The 16,315-nt window shown below is 43.9% G+C and overlaps 1 protein-coding gene across 1 annotated transcript; it reads right to left on the bottom strand.

Moving 5' to 3' along the window:
- Positions 1–6,955: 6,955 nt before the first annotated feature.
- On the bottom strand, positions 6,956–13,172 carry LOC120700279 (ankyrin-3-like). Its single transcript, XM_039984513.1, has 4 exons — positions 12,621–13,172; positions 9,395–9,670; positions 9,166–9,303; positions 6,956–8,843 (listed from the first exon to the last, which is right to left on the bottom strand). Exons 1-4 carry the CDS (start codon positions 12,930–12,932, stop codon positions 7,263–7,265), a joined length of 2,307 nt encoding a protein of 768 aa, XP_039840447.1. The 5' UTR covers positions 12,933–13,172; the 3' UTR covers positions 6,956–7,262.
- Between the last annotated feature and the right edge of the window lie 3,143 nt (positions 13,173–16,315).

Here is a 16,315-nt window from a genome sequence, read left to right as displayed (position 1 = left end):
AGTTAGACGGAAGGAATCACTCATGCAAAGTTGTAAGTAAACAATATCATTTGCTTGTTGTGATGAACGCTTATGTACTTGAACAAGTTTTGGAATAGCTCATCGGAAGTGTCGCGTAGAATCCTCCAATTACAAGTAATTGGGTCGATGAAGCCGAGGTGAGAGTATCCCTTTCTCCTGCAAGTTTGTATCTCCATTCTACATGATACCGAATAAATCAAGGGATCAGTATGTTGAGATCATGCAAAACAATACGTAAGGAGAGTAAAATACATACGGAACCCACAAAGCCGACCATAGAGATATCAAGGTCCTTCTGATGGAATAGTTGGTAAATTTCTTCCCAGTTTATCCATATAATGGCCTCCCCCCTAAAGAAATCGTCATCTTTAATCTTTGCGCCCTGCATGAAGATGCAATCGGCCATCGCACGCATGTAGTGCTGGTGCAGCTTATACATTTGCATTGGAAGCACGGACACTACTTCGGGGGGTACAAGAGATTTGCCCAGCTCATACGTCCATTTGACGACCACATCGGCCTTTGGAATATCTCCCCCCTGCAATCTGAGCCGCCGTTAGGTTTGATTCTTTCAAAAATGTAACAAAGTCTTGTTGTTGCATCGTCTGTCCCACTACGAGAGGCTCTATTGATTGTTTCTATTGGGCTCCGAGCTGTGGAACGTCGGACGACGATGACTTTGATTGTCTCTTCTTTTTCTCAGTAGTTTTGATAATTGTGCGTTCGTAGTCTGAAGGGGGATCTCTTGGAATAAATTTTCTCTTATTTGCTTCGCACATTCCCTTAAAAAATTTCAAATCTATCGGATTTATCTCTTTCTCGGGCTCTGGCTTCGGCTTCGGCTTGAAGTGCTCTTTAACTCTTTCTTGAGTTATCCGATCGCATTCTCAAGGCTCATGTCCCAGGGTTTAATAGGAGCCTCCTTGGTTTTCTTCTCCTTTTCCTTCTTCTTTGGAGGCTCCTTAGCAGGTGCAGCTACCTTCTTTGCCGGCGGCTGTTTCTGCTTCTTTGCCGGCGGCGGAGGGGGTGACCATGGAGGCAACGGTGATGCTTGAGTGTTCATTGGCGCATGAGATGATGGTGATGGAGAATGTGCCGGTGAGCCTTGCCGAGACAGTGCTGCACTTGGGGAGTTTTGTGGAGATGCCGGCCTTGGAGAGGCATGTTGAGATGCCGGTCTTGGTGTTTGATCATCCGACTTTAGGACAATGTAACGCTTATCCCATAGGATGTAGCCATGAATGGCTTCTGCTAGTTTCCTCTCCCCATCGCCTCTAGGAATATCAAGCTCGAGCGTCTCCCAACCCTGGCACACCTGCTCCACGCCAACTCTTGTGTATCCTAGCGGAATTTGCTGCCCGTGGTACACGTCGCCTGGTTGGTTTGGCATGGCAGTACCGTACGCAACAGTGAACATTAAGTTCTTAATGGCAGTCTGCATGTCACAAGGTGTCCGCTGGGTGATCTCATCCACTGGAAATCGCTGCGGGGCCGTCACTTCAACTGCGGCCTAGATCCCCGTTAGCTCGATGACGGCGACGTCTGTGGAAGCGCAGCTGCTTTTCTGCTGAGACAGATGATCGGCTGCGAGATTAGGCTCTGGAGGCACCATTTGCACTTGCTGTTGCTGGCTCATTGCTATGGCCACTTGGTGTTGAATCTCTTCCTCCAGTCTTTGATCGTGTGACATGAGCCGTTCCTCTAGCCTTCGCAAGTGCTCCCGCTCATCATTCTTTCTTCTTTATCGGCTTCTATATGATTCAATGTAATCCCTGAACCCATACTTCCATGGAACCACGCCTTTGCCTCTTGTGCGGCACGGATGCTCTGGATTCCCAAGGGCGTAAGTCAGCTTGTCCCTCTCTCTATCCGGCTGGAATGTTCCCTCGGCCGCTGCTTGTATGGCCTCCTGTAGTCTCTGGGCTGCTGGCTGGATGTTTGGCCCATAGATGCAGTCACCAGTCAATGGGTCCAAGCTTCCCCCGTGACCATAAAACTAGGTCCTTGAGCTTTCAGGCCAGTTCATGGTCGCAGGTTGGATGCCTCTGTCAAGCAGATCCTGCTCCATCTTCTCTCATTTGGGTATTGCAAGCTTGTAGCCTCTTTGGCCTAGAGTGTGATGGTACACTTTCTTCGAGGCGTTGTCTTTGGCCTTCTGCACCTTCTGAAGCCCAAGCTCTGAAGACTTGTATTCCACAAATGCATCCCAGTGACCCTTGAGCTTTTTGAGCTCGCCAGTAAATACGGGTGTGGTCCCGGTCTTGATATATTTCTTCGTCAAAATTTTCTTGAATGATTGCAGCTGTTCGGCCATCTTACTCGGGGTCTAGTGCTTGCATATCTCTTCGGATTCAGCTGGAAACGTGAAGTTTTTCTTAAGCTCCTGCCAGCATAATTCTGTTTCTCTTTCGGGTACCACATCCCGTTTCTCGCTTGGATTGGAAGCTTTCCAGAGCCTGAAGCTGATCGGGATGTGGTCCCTGACAATACATCCGGATTGTCTTATGAATTTTTTGGCGGCAGCTTCTGGAGCGATCGGTTCGCCATCTGGACCAACTTCCGTTATAATGAACCGCCCTTCCAGTGTTTTTGTTGGGCCTTGCTTCGTCTTTTTCTGCTGCGACGATGATCCAGATGGCTATAAAAAGCATTCATAGTATTCATATAGATTCAGATGAAAATATGATTGTCACTACAAATAAGTATAGTTGTGATATGTACATTAGCACTTTGTTCAGCAGCAGCGTCATCCAGAATAGATGGTGGCTCAATTCCATCACCGGACATATTCAAATATATGTCGGTATTGCTGCCATCATCAGCTTGTTCAGGGACATCTCCTTGACCTTTGCCAATCATATTCAACAGAAACTGTTCGTCTTCTGCGTCTATGTGTCGCGGGTCCATCGTAACTAAAATATGAATACAAATAAAACCCTTAAAAATTCTCTAAATAATCGACATATTTAGATCGGTAACGATTCGGTCGGTATCGGTAACGATCGGAAAATATCTGAAATGATTCGGTCGGTATCGGTAACGATTGGAAACTATTCGGTCGGTATCGGTAATGATCGGAAACGATTCAGTCGGGATCGGTAACGATCGGAAACTATCGGAAACTATTAGAAACAATTGTGTGTTAGCGCGAGTTTGCGAGCTCGAGAAGTAATATAAATGACAAAATTAAATAATAAATACATGATAAATTAAAGGCTTCGAATGACATAATTAAATAATAAATACATGATAAATTAAAGACTTCGAATGACATAATTAAATAATAAATACATGATAAATTAAAGTCTTTGAATGACATAATTAAATAATGAATATATGATAATTAAAGTCTTTGAATGACATAATTAAATAATAAATACATCATAAAAGAAATTCCCTCTAATTCTTTATTTCCTTCTCTATTTCTCTATAAATTCTCTCTAATTCTCACTATATCTCTATAAATAAAGAAAACACTATATCCATAATTGCATTCTAATAATGTCTCTATAAATCAATTCTACTTAATATATAATAAATAAAACACTATATCCATAATATAATTCTAAAAATATCTATATGCATAATTGAATTCTAGTTAATATAAAACAGAATTACATAAACATAAAATTTGAAAAGAAAAAAGAAAATGCCGGCGGCCACACTCACACAGGGCGGGGAAGCCTAGGGCGGCGGCCCTGGACGATGAGGCGGGGAGCTGGCGGCGCGGTGGCGCGCAGCGGAGAGGGTGGCGGTGCGGCGGCGTGCAGTGGAGGCCGCCGGGGGTGGCGAAGACGAGGGCGCGCGCGGAGTGGAGGCCGGGGCGGCGAAGACGAGGTGGCATGGGGACGAGGACGATAGTGCACCGGTGAGCGGCCTGGCGGGGTCGTCGTCCAAGGCGGCCGGGGCGTGGAGGCGGCGGAGCTCGGGCGACACTCGGGGACGGCGGCAGAGCATGAGGCGTGATGGGAGACGACTGCGGCACGGCGCGGATCAGGAATGCCCAAGTGTTGGAGGAAGGCGGAGGTTAAGGGACATATATATGGGGCCCTTTTGTCCCGGGTGAAGCCACGACCCGGGACAAAAGGCCCTTTTGTCCCGGGTCGTGGCTCCACCAGGGACAAAAGGTGTTTTTGGGCAGGCCGGGAAAATTCCCAGCCCGCAGCCCACATTTAGTCCTGGGTGGATCTACCACCCGGGACAAAAGGGGCCCGTTTTCCACTATTGCCCGTCGGGAAGAACTTCATGAGGAATGCCTTGGCACAATTATTCGAGGTTTCTATTGAACACTTGTTTGCATAGAACCACTGTTTGTCTCTCCCCAGAAGAGAGAATGAAATAGTCGGAGCCGGATCATGTCTTGAGGAACTTCCTTGATGACCAAACTACTGCAAAGCTCTAGGAATTGCTGGAGATGAGTGCTGGCATCCTCATTGGCCTTGCCACAAAAAGGGCGACTGCACCATCGTGATCAAACCCGTCTTGATCTCAAAATTCTCTTCCCCGATGCTGACTTTGGGCCCAACTAGCACGTTGGCAGATGACGGAACAGAGAATTCACTGTCTGTCTTTTGGGTGTTGGATGTTGATGGCACCATAATGACTGGTTTGTGCTGAGAGTGAAATCTGAGGGGGTACGACATGGGGTCAAACTCTTCTCAAAAGTGACTCCGGATTCTGATTGAAATTTTTGTGACAAATCAAAACTGGTCGTACACTCCCTGTTTTCACATTAAAGTCAAAATAAAGCCAAGTTAGCATGTTTAGCAAACCAATACCAATTTCAATTTTGTTCATATGCCTATTTAATTAACCTATGCTTTTCCCGGTAACGGTGTCAAAAATGCTTGTTGATGTTTACCAGCGTCACTGCTAAGTGAGTGTTCCTAAGTAGTGCCACTTGCAAAGCCAACGGGGTAACGAGTATTTCGTAAACTATGAATGAATTCATAAGTGCATGGAATACCATTGAAGCATTTTACCTAGGAGTATTTCAGAGTGTCATTTATATTTCCACAGGAAAGGCGGTGATTAAAGTATAGGACAAGCTGATGAACTAATCTAGATTGGATATTCTATTGTATAAATAGAGTTAAGATAAATGATGGGTATAGGTAGTGTGACACACAAGTTTCATAGTCAACTCAAAATAAGATAAAGGTTGGGAGAAAATAAGAAGTTAGTAGCTCAGGTTTGATGTACTTTAGTTAATTATACAGTTTATTTCATAGTCTACACCATACACATGATTAAAAATGCTTTAGTTAACCTAGCACTACTGGGAAACTGCTGACAACTGGCAGAGGAGCTGACCAAGCCGTCACGGTACTTTATGGATCTCCTACACTCCTAACCAAACATGGAGGATCTCGATGGCACGAAATAGGACTGTCACCACCTGCAGGTTACTTCTACAAACCGTAGGAAGGGCGACATCCAGCAACACTTAATTAACCTAGACACTATGTCTACACTAATAAGCGATACTCTAATATCCGGCGTGGAGCCCCCCACCCTTCGGATGGACAGACATCATAGTAGAACAAACATACAAATACTGGAACGGGCACCGGTGGTCTAAAGCTAAACATCTAGCCATGCAAAATATCGAATAAACATACAAACTAATCATGAAGTATATGTTTGACACCATAGTATATTAGTCATGCCAAAATAAAGAACTATAAGATTCGTCTATTACAAATATCCGAGAATTACAAAGGAGAGTAAGAAATGACCACATACCAAAACTCCTGAGCAACTTCGACCCGAAGACTAGCTAATTCCAGCTCAACTCCACTAACCTATAGAGCTAGACAAGAGAGAAGAGCTTCAGCTTCAACTTGGTGTGTCTCTATTCTCACCCCCTCTACTATTTATAGAAGGGAGCCATGGGGGTGCACGGTGCTGAGCTGCAGCTATGCCTTGCGAAACCATCATTGGGAACCAATCACCAACTGCCCTGTCGAAGGGGAAAAGCGGTTGTGCCTTGGGCCGGTCGGCCAATTGGCCAGTGGCGCCAACCGCCCCCAGCTTCGGGCTGGGAGGCTGCCAAGTGGGCCCTCATGCCTTATCCATGTGAATTGGTTCTGTCCTAAGTCGGTTTTTTGCTGAAAGTGGGCCCTTTGATCTGTGTGAGCCTGAATCAATAGATGCTTGCAGCCTGCATTTTAGCTCATTTCCAACATTGCATATTTTCTAGAGGTATAGTGGGTTTTCTCATTATTTTAGATATAGACACTTGTAAGAAATGTAAACTCTCATGATTTTCTGAATAAATTGATTCTTAAAAACGGTCTTTATTGAGCGTCAACACTCCTCTACTTTAAGGTTGTCCGATCCATCATCTTTGGCCCTAGACTGATTTACAATTTTTATAAGGGCCATAAGGGCCAAAAACGAATCACTTATTTTTTTGGCTTGGTGAACTATAGAGTTGAGCAAAGTTTGGTGGTATAGGAATGTGTCGCAAGGAACATGCTGGCCCATATAGCACACTTGCATTCGGTGACGAATTATATAAATTTGTATGATGTAGCATCGGCTCATTACTTCAGTTAGGCAACAGGTTGGCCGAATAACCATCATATCATTAGTAAAAACAGCTGGATGAACTTTTTTCCTTACCTAGTGGACTCGCCAAAATATGTTGGCGCAAATTTAGGACCACCAACACATGAAATGCACTAGTGCGTGCAATGATCAGGTGCGAGCGTTGCAGCATTGCCATGCAGACTGGTCAGACCGGTTTGATAGGTCGATTAGATCGGTTTTGTCAAGATGTTGGCGAGGATTCGTTAAACACTCGCTTAGGAGGGACTCTGTCAGGGCAAACGCACGCAGGGTTGCTCTCTTGCTGCCCATTATCGAGAAAAAAAACACAGCTAAAAGAACACATCAAAATAAAGCAATTTCCAACAAGAATAAATCACCATAGATAATAGCATTTGTATACACTCGCAGATAAATAATGTATTTCAGATTCGGATTCCCAAACTTACATCCTAAATCGACAGCCCAAGCATGATGACGGGACTTGATAAATATGTTATTTTCACCCTTAGCAATCCCTAATAAATATGTTATTAACTTACAAACTTAAAATATAAGCTATTAACTTGCAGATCAAAAAGTGTCTAAGCGGTACTGTGTAATATAAAAGAATATACTTTTTTTTGAGAGAAGAGCAAAATGTACACTCACACACTACGAATCCCAAGGCCGCTCTTCATGAAGACTGGCTACGCTGTTTGTTCCACTCCCACTGCCTCTTTATCCAGCCTTGACCTTGTGGACTCTTTTACAATGAGATTGATCCCTCGAACCCAGAATTCCACACTGGAAGCACAACTGGCCTCAAAATGGACCTCTCTGCCTGTCACCGTCTCAACCAGAAAGATCAACTGCTGCGCAGATCTGTCCGTGCTCCTGTTCTTGGTGAAGCTCGTAGTTGGCCCAAATCTTGCCTCTTTGCATGTAACATTCCTTTTGCGAGCGGTTCCCCATGTCAGCACTCCAGAATTTGTCATGCGCACAGTCTTTTGGTGTGGTGAGCCCTTCCCTTCTCTTGTGTGTTTCATCAGCTCCTCCCCAACAAGAACATGAGCATGGGAAAGTTGATCTAGCAACCACTCTTCTGTTGCTTTGCTCGATCTACTGCTCTTCCTTACTAACGACAGGGCTGTTTCATTTCTTTCATTCACAAGGCTGTAATCTGCCCCTCCTTGTGATACCAATATTTTGCACGAGTCTAGCCTGCCGGAAGCAGCTGCATGCATCAGAGGGGTGCAGTCATCTTCATCCAGTGAATTGGGATCGTAGCCCATTTTTAGAAGTTGCAGTAAAGATGACTTGTCGCCGATTCGAGCTGCGTAATGCAGAGGCCGGAATGATGTTTGGCCAGTGAGTGTGGTGGTAAGTGAAGCTTGGAGCAAGATCTGTTCAAAGCAATCTCTAGTCTCTGAAGATTTTTGTCGAATAATTGACACAAGAGATTTCCCTTCTCCATTTCTGATTGTGATATCTGCCCCCGCCATGACTAAAATCCTAAAAATATCAACATGACCTGACTCGGCAGCAACCATAACAGGAGTGAGCCCTGAACCATCAAGCTTGTTTAAATCTGAAGCTGACTGATGTAGCATCATTAGAAGAGGTTCTGCACGCCCACTTCTGGCAAAGAAGTGTAACGGTGAGAAGAGAGTCATGTCAGATGAAATAAGGCCTGCTCCACAGTTCAATGTTCTCATGAGAATGTCGACAGCTGAGAAGTGAAATGAACTCCGATCAGCTATCATAATTGCTGTATCTCCTTCATGGTTGACTATCCCAAGGTCAGCTCCAAATTTTATCAACTCCAGGAAACAGTCAGGATGACCAGCCCTTGCAGAGACCATGAGAGGAGTATCCCCAGCAGAGGTTTTTGCGTTCACATCTGCTCCATGTACCATAAGCTGTTTCAATACTTGCGCATAACCCAACCTTGCCGCCAAATGCATAGGATAGGAAACATGTCCACCAACTGTCATGATGGGAAATCTAGGATTCGCGCCACAATGCAGAAGCAAACTTACTGCTTTCGGGTTCTGACAGAGTATGGCATGGCACAGAAGATTTCGACCATTTTTTGGTGATTCCAACAACCAAGGAGCTCTATCAAGCAGTAGCTTGAGAATTTCACCACTGGATTCGTAGTATTCTACTGCACACCAAATAGCGTTGTAATGTTCACCAAGGCATGTACCTACACGAAGTTCTTCACCCAACACAGGATCCCAACACCAAGAACCAACTTGCACAAGAGAGTCCAAGTAAGAACCTTCCTACATATAACAGGAAAAATCTAGAATCAACAAAGGATGGGGCTTTTATTTTAAGGTACATTTTCATCTTTGTACAGATTGATTATCTGCAGCATTGACTGCCTAGCAATTTGTTCTTTTTGGAAAAACGAATCAGCAAGAACTTTAGCATATTGAAATAGCAGGCAAACACAGAGATGCTTATAAAGTGCAAATTTCTTTAAAAAAATTGGACAACATGAGTAAAGTACATTTTGTTTCACGGTAATAATAATATATTTCGACAATCCCATCTATTATGAGATTTATCAGAAGGCTGAAAATATCAGATAGCATCAAATACCTCTATCAAAAGTTTTACAATTGAAATTTGCCGACTTATAATTGCTGCCACTATTGGTGTGCAGTCCACATTAGCATGGAGCGCAGGCTTAACAGACCTCAAGAGAACCCGAGCCATGCAGTTAACATCAGCTCCATTCTGAACCATCAAAGTTGCATCAGTAAACTAGACATCATGAAGAGACATATACGGTTAATTTGTCTACATGATTAGCAATATATTACTGCACCTGGAGTAATATGACCACTATATCATCAAAGCCCCTTGAAGCAGAAGTCACTAATGCACGGGCCACAGCTTCAGAACCAAGTACCTCTGAAGAAACTAGGATTCGAACTGCTTCAGTCTCACCAAAAAGACTAGCTTCTGATAGTGCATCTTCACAAGGCTCCTGGGTGGCTCCCGCCAGCATAAGCATTTCTAGAATATCAATGTTTCCCGCACGTGCAGCAGCTGTTGTTGCATAACCTAGGAATAACTTCTGATTAACGTCAGCTCCAGCCTCCTGCAATTTGAATAGCACATCAGTGTACATAAATTTTCCAACAAAGGATAAAAAATAACATTAAAGATAATGAAAGACTTCAGGAACTGAGCCTAACTTAGTTGGGGGTGTGGATGTACACCCAGACCACCCAAGTTCAATTCCGTCGAGTCGAATTCGGGTGCCTATTTATTTTTCTTCTTGATATAAAGCCACATGGTTCCTTCTAAATTAAAAACTCTGCCATGGGAGACATGGTTCCTTCTACACTAATATAGTTTTTTTTAATATAATGAAAAAATTCCTGTTTTCATGCTATGTATGTTGTATTCTTTTCCGCTGTATAGTTTTTGTTGATTCATGAGTTAGACAAAATTGCAGTTTTATATTTCACGTTCTTAAGAGACACAAACATTAGCAATTAGCTATATTACTGAATATAAGAGCAGTATTGATTTGGGTGAAATGAAATTTAAGTAACTTGTTTGCAATATCAAAATTTTATTACTTCCCACTTGGTCTGGAAAAATAAAATGAGCACTCAGAGTCATAATATTGTCTCCATTTCAGCAAACTACCATGCTACTACCCAAGAAAGTATTAGGTCCAAGGAGTAGTCAATGTGGAGTGACCATCTGTATTCCTCTGCGGTGACATGCCAAAATACAACTGATTTTTATCTTTCAGAGCCTAATTAGGGGTAGAGTATGAAAACATCTTACTAAACATGCTCTTGATCTTTGCAATGTGTGATCGAAATGTTTGGTATGCACCAAAATTTTCACCTAGTAGCCAAGCCAAATTTTGAACATATGGTGGCCCTTGTTACTGCCAACTCTGGCCACTAAAAATGAACTACGGTTGTATTAGACATATATAGCCCGTATTGTATAGGTGTTGTATGTATTCTTGTACATGAAGCCTTATGGGCTATATCATGTATGAAAGGTCACTCCCATCTAGGGTGTGCGATGTTTCCCATCTCTCTACAGGTTCTACATGGGGGTGGTTACCATCCCAAATTTTAGCACCCAACTAAATGATGGCTAAAATTGGTCAAAAGTGCCAAATTTTGGCTTAGGCTACCTTTAGCACATGTGTTTCACAAAAACAAACACAAACACAAACTTGCAAAGCCATGGACAAACAAAGGCAGTATGTTAAAAAATATTCATGAATTTAGAAATGTGAAGGCTTGAAAAGATAACACTTGAACATTTCCTTGGTGTTCCATTACTCTAAATTGCAAAGTAAGGCTATCAAACTATTCACAATTTTCGGTCTTATTTTCTATTGAAATAGTTTTTTTCTTTCATGAAGTTCTGGTCTCCGTCATCCTTTATGTTCACCAGAACTCTAAAAGCACATCTTTAAAGACCAAATTTCAATTGGACCTTTACTTTTAATGTTTGAGCATACAATTGGCAATCGAAAGATAAAGGAGGCATATATTTTGCTGAGGTATGTTATCAAAATTTTGCATGGTAGCCTGACAATCATTTGATATTATCGTAAGAGTTGATGTTATAAATTTGGACACGGCAAGGCTTTCGGTGGATTCAAGATTTAGGACAACACCTCATAGCCTTTTAGTTGAGCAAAATACCATCAAAGCCGATAACAACATTGCCTAACTATTAATAATTGTAGAAGTGCATGGTTATCTACTTTGAAAAGCTCGTTAAGGTGAGTTATGATGCATCGGATGTGGGCATTGGACCTGTACCAATTAAGTCAACAATATGTATATCTGCTACTCTTCTCAAACACACTATTGAAGAAAACTACTGATCGACCTAATTCTTTTTGTAGAGGACTTCTAGGTCCTGGGAATCTACTTTGTTTCCCATCATCACCTATTTTAGGTCTGATTAACTCATAAGCTGTGGAGCTGAGAATTGAACTATCCAACGCACACCCTTGCTAAATCGTAAAAGCAACAGCAATCAACCTATATGTGTGACATGTCAAAAAGTCATTCTTTCTGTGGTCAGTTAGAATAACTAGGTAAATTGCGCGCTACGCTGCGCCCATTTGAAAATATAGAGCAAAATAGTTGATGCGTTGATGGTTACGTATGCATTGATTATTACGTATAGGCCGAATTCATGTCCCGCGTCGGGCTTCCTCTCACTAGGACACGAATGGGCTGATTGTTGCGTATGGGCCGAATCCATGCCCCGCGTCGGGCTTCCTCTCTCTAGGACACGTGTCGCGGCCACAATGTCCAGGCGCTCTCATCCCTCCCTTTCCATGGCGTATAAGAGTAAGAGTATTAGTTCCCGGAGACACTTCAAGATTTTTATCCAAACAATGCCAAACAGAAGAGCAAGTAATATTCAAGCTTACACTTCTAATTAGTTCAGACTGGCAGCCCGTCACATCCCTTTCGTGACAACATGCCAAGAAGATACCCAATCCCATTCAAAAGGAGAGAAGTTGCCATCACACTCACCAAAAGGTGTGAACAAGATTGCCAGTACCCTGATCCTAACTTATTTCAGTGATCCACCACAAAGTCACAGGCGACTCACATAGATTAGCCTACAGGTACTGACGCTGTCATGATTTAACAGAAAAAAACGAAGTTACAGCAGCGTGCATCTGGAAAAAGGAAGCACTAGGTTCTTAGTCATTTTCTCTTTAAAAAATCAGGGTCCTAGACTATATGTTGACATGTTGTGCAAACCAAGGTGGCTTGTGACGATTTAATCAAAAGGGTTAGTCATTTAGATGGTTTTGGACATCCACGCAATAGAAAAAACACGGTGGGAGCAGCAAATTTTGTCAAGAAAGCACAATGGACGCTAATAATATATTTTTTTGTCAACCTTTTCATCCGAAATGAAAACAGTTATAAACAGCAAATATACGATCTGATAATTAAACCGCTGGAAATGGCACGCTAATGTATTTCAACAGTTGAACTGATCGCAACGGCAATGCTACGAATTCGGGTACTGATCAATACCAGGAGGGCACGGAAGATGCCGGCTTGCCCGGCGTGCGCCGCGGCGACGAGCGGCGAGACGTCGGTCTTCAGTTCCCTCTCCTCCACGACCACCTCACCGGGCGCCTCCTCCCGCAGCACCACGTCCGCAGACCTCACGCGCAGGCGCGCCACCCCGACGCGGCTCGCGGCGGGCACGTCCGCGTCCGCCTGCAGGCACGCCTCCACGGCCCCCGCGTCCCCGCGCAGCGCGGCCTCGATGAGCCTCTGCGCCGGCGACTCCTCCTCCTCGCGCGCCGCCGCCGCCACCGCAGCCGCCCCGCGCCGCACCATCACGTGCGCACGAGCGAGGTCGAGAACTCGGGATCGATCGTGGGGCAAGGTGAGGCGGCGGTGCACGTACACCAGATGGTTTGCGCTTGGACAGGGGGGCGGGGGCGGCGGCGGCGGGAACGGTGAGGAGACGTAACGTCCTTGGGTGGGGAACGGAGAGCTGGGACCGGGTGGCAACGTTCGGATGGGGGAAGACGGGGAGGACTTGGCGTGGGGGGAGTTTGAAGTTTGAAACAACTGGCAGTGGTAGAATCGGAGGTGGGGATCTTTCTGCAGTTATCCGGTTAAGCATGTGCTGTGGAGCTGCCGCAGTGGAGTGAAGTTTCCATGCCAAAAAATCTGATTTGTTGGTTGTCTGTCAAAATATGAGCATATCAAAAATAGCATACCAATTTTTTTTAGCAAAATCTTGGCAATTTTAGAATAAGGTGGACTATATTTTTTACTGAGAAAATTTATAGTAATGCCTACGTTTTGGCATTCTGGTATTTTGGTAGCTGGAGCATATCCAAAATCTCCTAAAATAAAGAAAACTCAGGAAAAAGAAAAATTAGGATGACTAGGCACTCTGTGAAGGCTATAGCTAGATTCCACTTGCTCAAAGCATGAAAATGAAGGAAGGGACAGTTTGTTGTCTAGTCAACTTGCGACGTGCCAAGTTTTCCTACATAACAATTATCGTAAGTCCAAAATCTTTAATTTGACAATCAATAGCTAAACATTATATAATTTTGCAACATAATGTCAGTATTATATTTAATGCAATGTGAAAATTAGTTTCATACATACTAATTTTCCTATTAAAAATAATATATTAAATATATAGAAAATGGTGGTTAAAGCTGCACTTTATATACTGTGTTCAATGTCCCAAACTGCTTTAGTTTAAGTATGCAACAGCATAATTATTGAGGAAATTTTCTATTTAACACCGACAAAGATAAAGTTAAGAATTCCATATTGACACTAAAGTTTTTAACTTTCCTATTGGACACTGGTTTTTAATTCCCTATTTAACACTTCCATCTATTCTTTTAGTTACCTCAGACGAATAGAATCCATGGACTCTCCCCATTTTTTTCTTAATTATAACAACTATCAAATCACCTAAAAAATCTATGAAACCTTTTGTAGTGAGATACATACAAGTGATACAACTGAAAAAGAGCCCATAGCTCATTAGCTTGCTCGGCTCGCAACTAGCTCAGTTTGACTCGACTCGTAATTTCTTAACAACCTTAGCCAACAAGCTGGCTCGAGCAGCTAAACGAGCCGCATAAGCACAGCATGCCAGCAACCATTATAGCCCATGCGCAGAGCGTCTGGAGCCCAAGCGAGCCCAACGATCATGTCGGCAACTGATCCCACCTAGATCGGCATCGGCCACCGTTGCTCCCTCGTGTAACGCCGCCGTGCAAGCTCCCCCGCCACCAAATCAAATAGAATATTGTTGGTATTTTTTTACTATCAAGTACACATATCATTGTAGCTTTCACCTAGATATATTTTAGGGTATCGTATCCAATAAAATATATGAGTATATTATCTAAAATTCAAGTTAGCTAAACGATCAAAAATGGCTCCTTTCCCCCTCATGTTCCCCCTCGCCCATCCCACCACCGGCGATCATGTCTCCCGCGGTAGAGCAGCGTCGACTGCGCTATGGGTTCTTCCTTGGACCTCGTCAATCGCCTGGACTTCAACATTGGTTTGGAGTTCCAGGACGATATTGGGCAGCGTTTCCGATCACTTGAACACCATCCTTTCCCCTCCCCTGATGGCTCGTTTTTTGTTACTTGCGACCTTTCGACGTTTTCTCTTCCGCCTCACAGAGGAATCGGTCGCTTTGGCATTGCAATCTTGTTTGGGTGGTCGTGCTTCGGATTTCTCATGTTCAATTCCTAAACAGCAGCCACTTTTGTTTCTCGGTTTTCTCCAAAGAAGTTGGGTTGCAAGTTTACAAACTTCGCTGCATGATTACTTCCTCCTTTGATATCTACTTGGGAGAAAGAAAAGCGTGCTTGGGAAATTGAACAAGAAAAAGAATGGACTGGCGTTCTTTCTAAGAGAGACAAAAGATAGCTCAAGAAGCAGGAAAACTCTAAGAAGTGAGTTCGCTTTGAAGAAAAAATTGTTCAATCCCCGAAGAAACTCAGTCCCCTTGTCCGTCTGACATTTGGTTCATTCACCACGCAAGTGGATCCTGCCAATATCTCCGAACAATCTCCCCACAATGTATTTGGCTCAAGATGCACATCCAAATGTCATTTTCATGGCCAGATTCATCCCCATGATCACCGTGCTTCCTACAATTATAATTCCCCAGAATTTCAGGATCAATCCAGAAGGAGAGTTTTTCAAATTAGGATCCGAGCCAACAGATTTCCTGCCCGTGTTGTTTCAGTTTGGATCATAACAGATGGGCTTGCAGATCAAGAGTCAGATGCAGGCGCTGCTTCCTACTTCGGCATATGGAAAAATTGTGCAATCGGGCCACCAGACCCAGTTTGAAATGGATGCCCAAAGCCTAAAGGACCAACGCTAAGCCCAATCTCCTCTGGAGGCCCAAAGTGCCAATAGTGGAAAAGGCGCGAGAGGTGATGGATGACAGGGAGCTTTTAGTTTGGAAGAAATCTGCTGCCTGCAACAACATTCGACTTGACTACCGCGACACACCCTATTCGTCCGACCCCTCAGCTTCCCCTGCTCCACTACAGGATCCAATTTATCTGGCCACAAATCCGCCACTGCCATTGTCCCGAAACTCAAGAAACACTACCTCCGGAGCTGAACAATCCACAATGAACTTCCCAGTCAACCGCCAGCCATACCTCATCGCTGGACTTGCACTCAAGCACGGATGGAACAGGCTGGCAAGAGGATGCATAGCACTTGGTGGCGAGCCAACAAGAGAGCATGAGGATTATGTGATTGTCTCCATTAACCCAAATGCCGGACAATGCCGATAAACTGCGCCCCACCCTCAACACAATATGTGATTTTCTAGAGCACTCGCAGAGGGTTCGTGTTCTTGCTTTGCATCTTTCTTCGCTTGGACTGGGTCTAATCAGACTGTGTTCGGTAGCCTAGCGAGACCAAATCATTTGGGAATCCCCTTTTCATTTGGGACAGAATCATGAGGTTACTATTGTTGCACTAGTGGAAATCGATGCATTGGCGACGAACAGCTTTTGTCACAGAAGGGTCCAAATTCATCGTGCAAAGAATCCTATGACGAATTTGTGACGATTTGTGATGAAATTTGGTTCGTCGAAAACGGAGCATCAAGTTAGGTCTACCTTGACTAAACAGCCGAGACGTCACTGCAATGTTTTTTTTCGTGACGAAAGGAAATTTTGTCACGAAACCATTTTTACTTCATT

This window comes from Panicum virgatum, chromosome 1K, assembly GCF_016808335.1.
Source record: "Panicum virgatum strain AP13 chromosome 1K, P.virgatum_v5, whole genome shotgun sequence".
NCBI lineage: Eukaryota > Viridiplantae > Streptophyta > Magnoliopsida > Poales > Poaceae > Panicum > Panicum virgatum.
Note: the sequence above shows the minus strand (reverse complement) of the source record. Positions and strands in the feature narration are given on the sequence as shown.

Coding starts and splice junctions, on each gene's coding strand:
- LOC120700279 (XM_039984513.1), bottom strand. CDS start 12,932: ATGGTGCGGCGCGGGGCGGCTGCGGTGGCGGCGGCGGCGCGCGAGGAG. Junction 9,671..12,620: donor GCATCTTCCGTGCCCTCCTG/GTATTGATCAGT, acceptor TTCAAATTGCAG/GAGGCTGGAGCTGACGTTAA. Junction 9,304..9,394: donor TAGTGGTCATATTACTCCAG/GTGCAGTAATAT, acceptor TTGATGGTTCAG/AATGGAGCTGATGTTAACTG.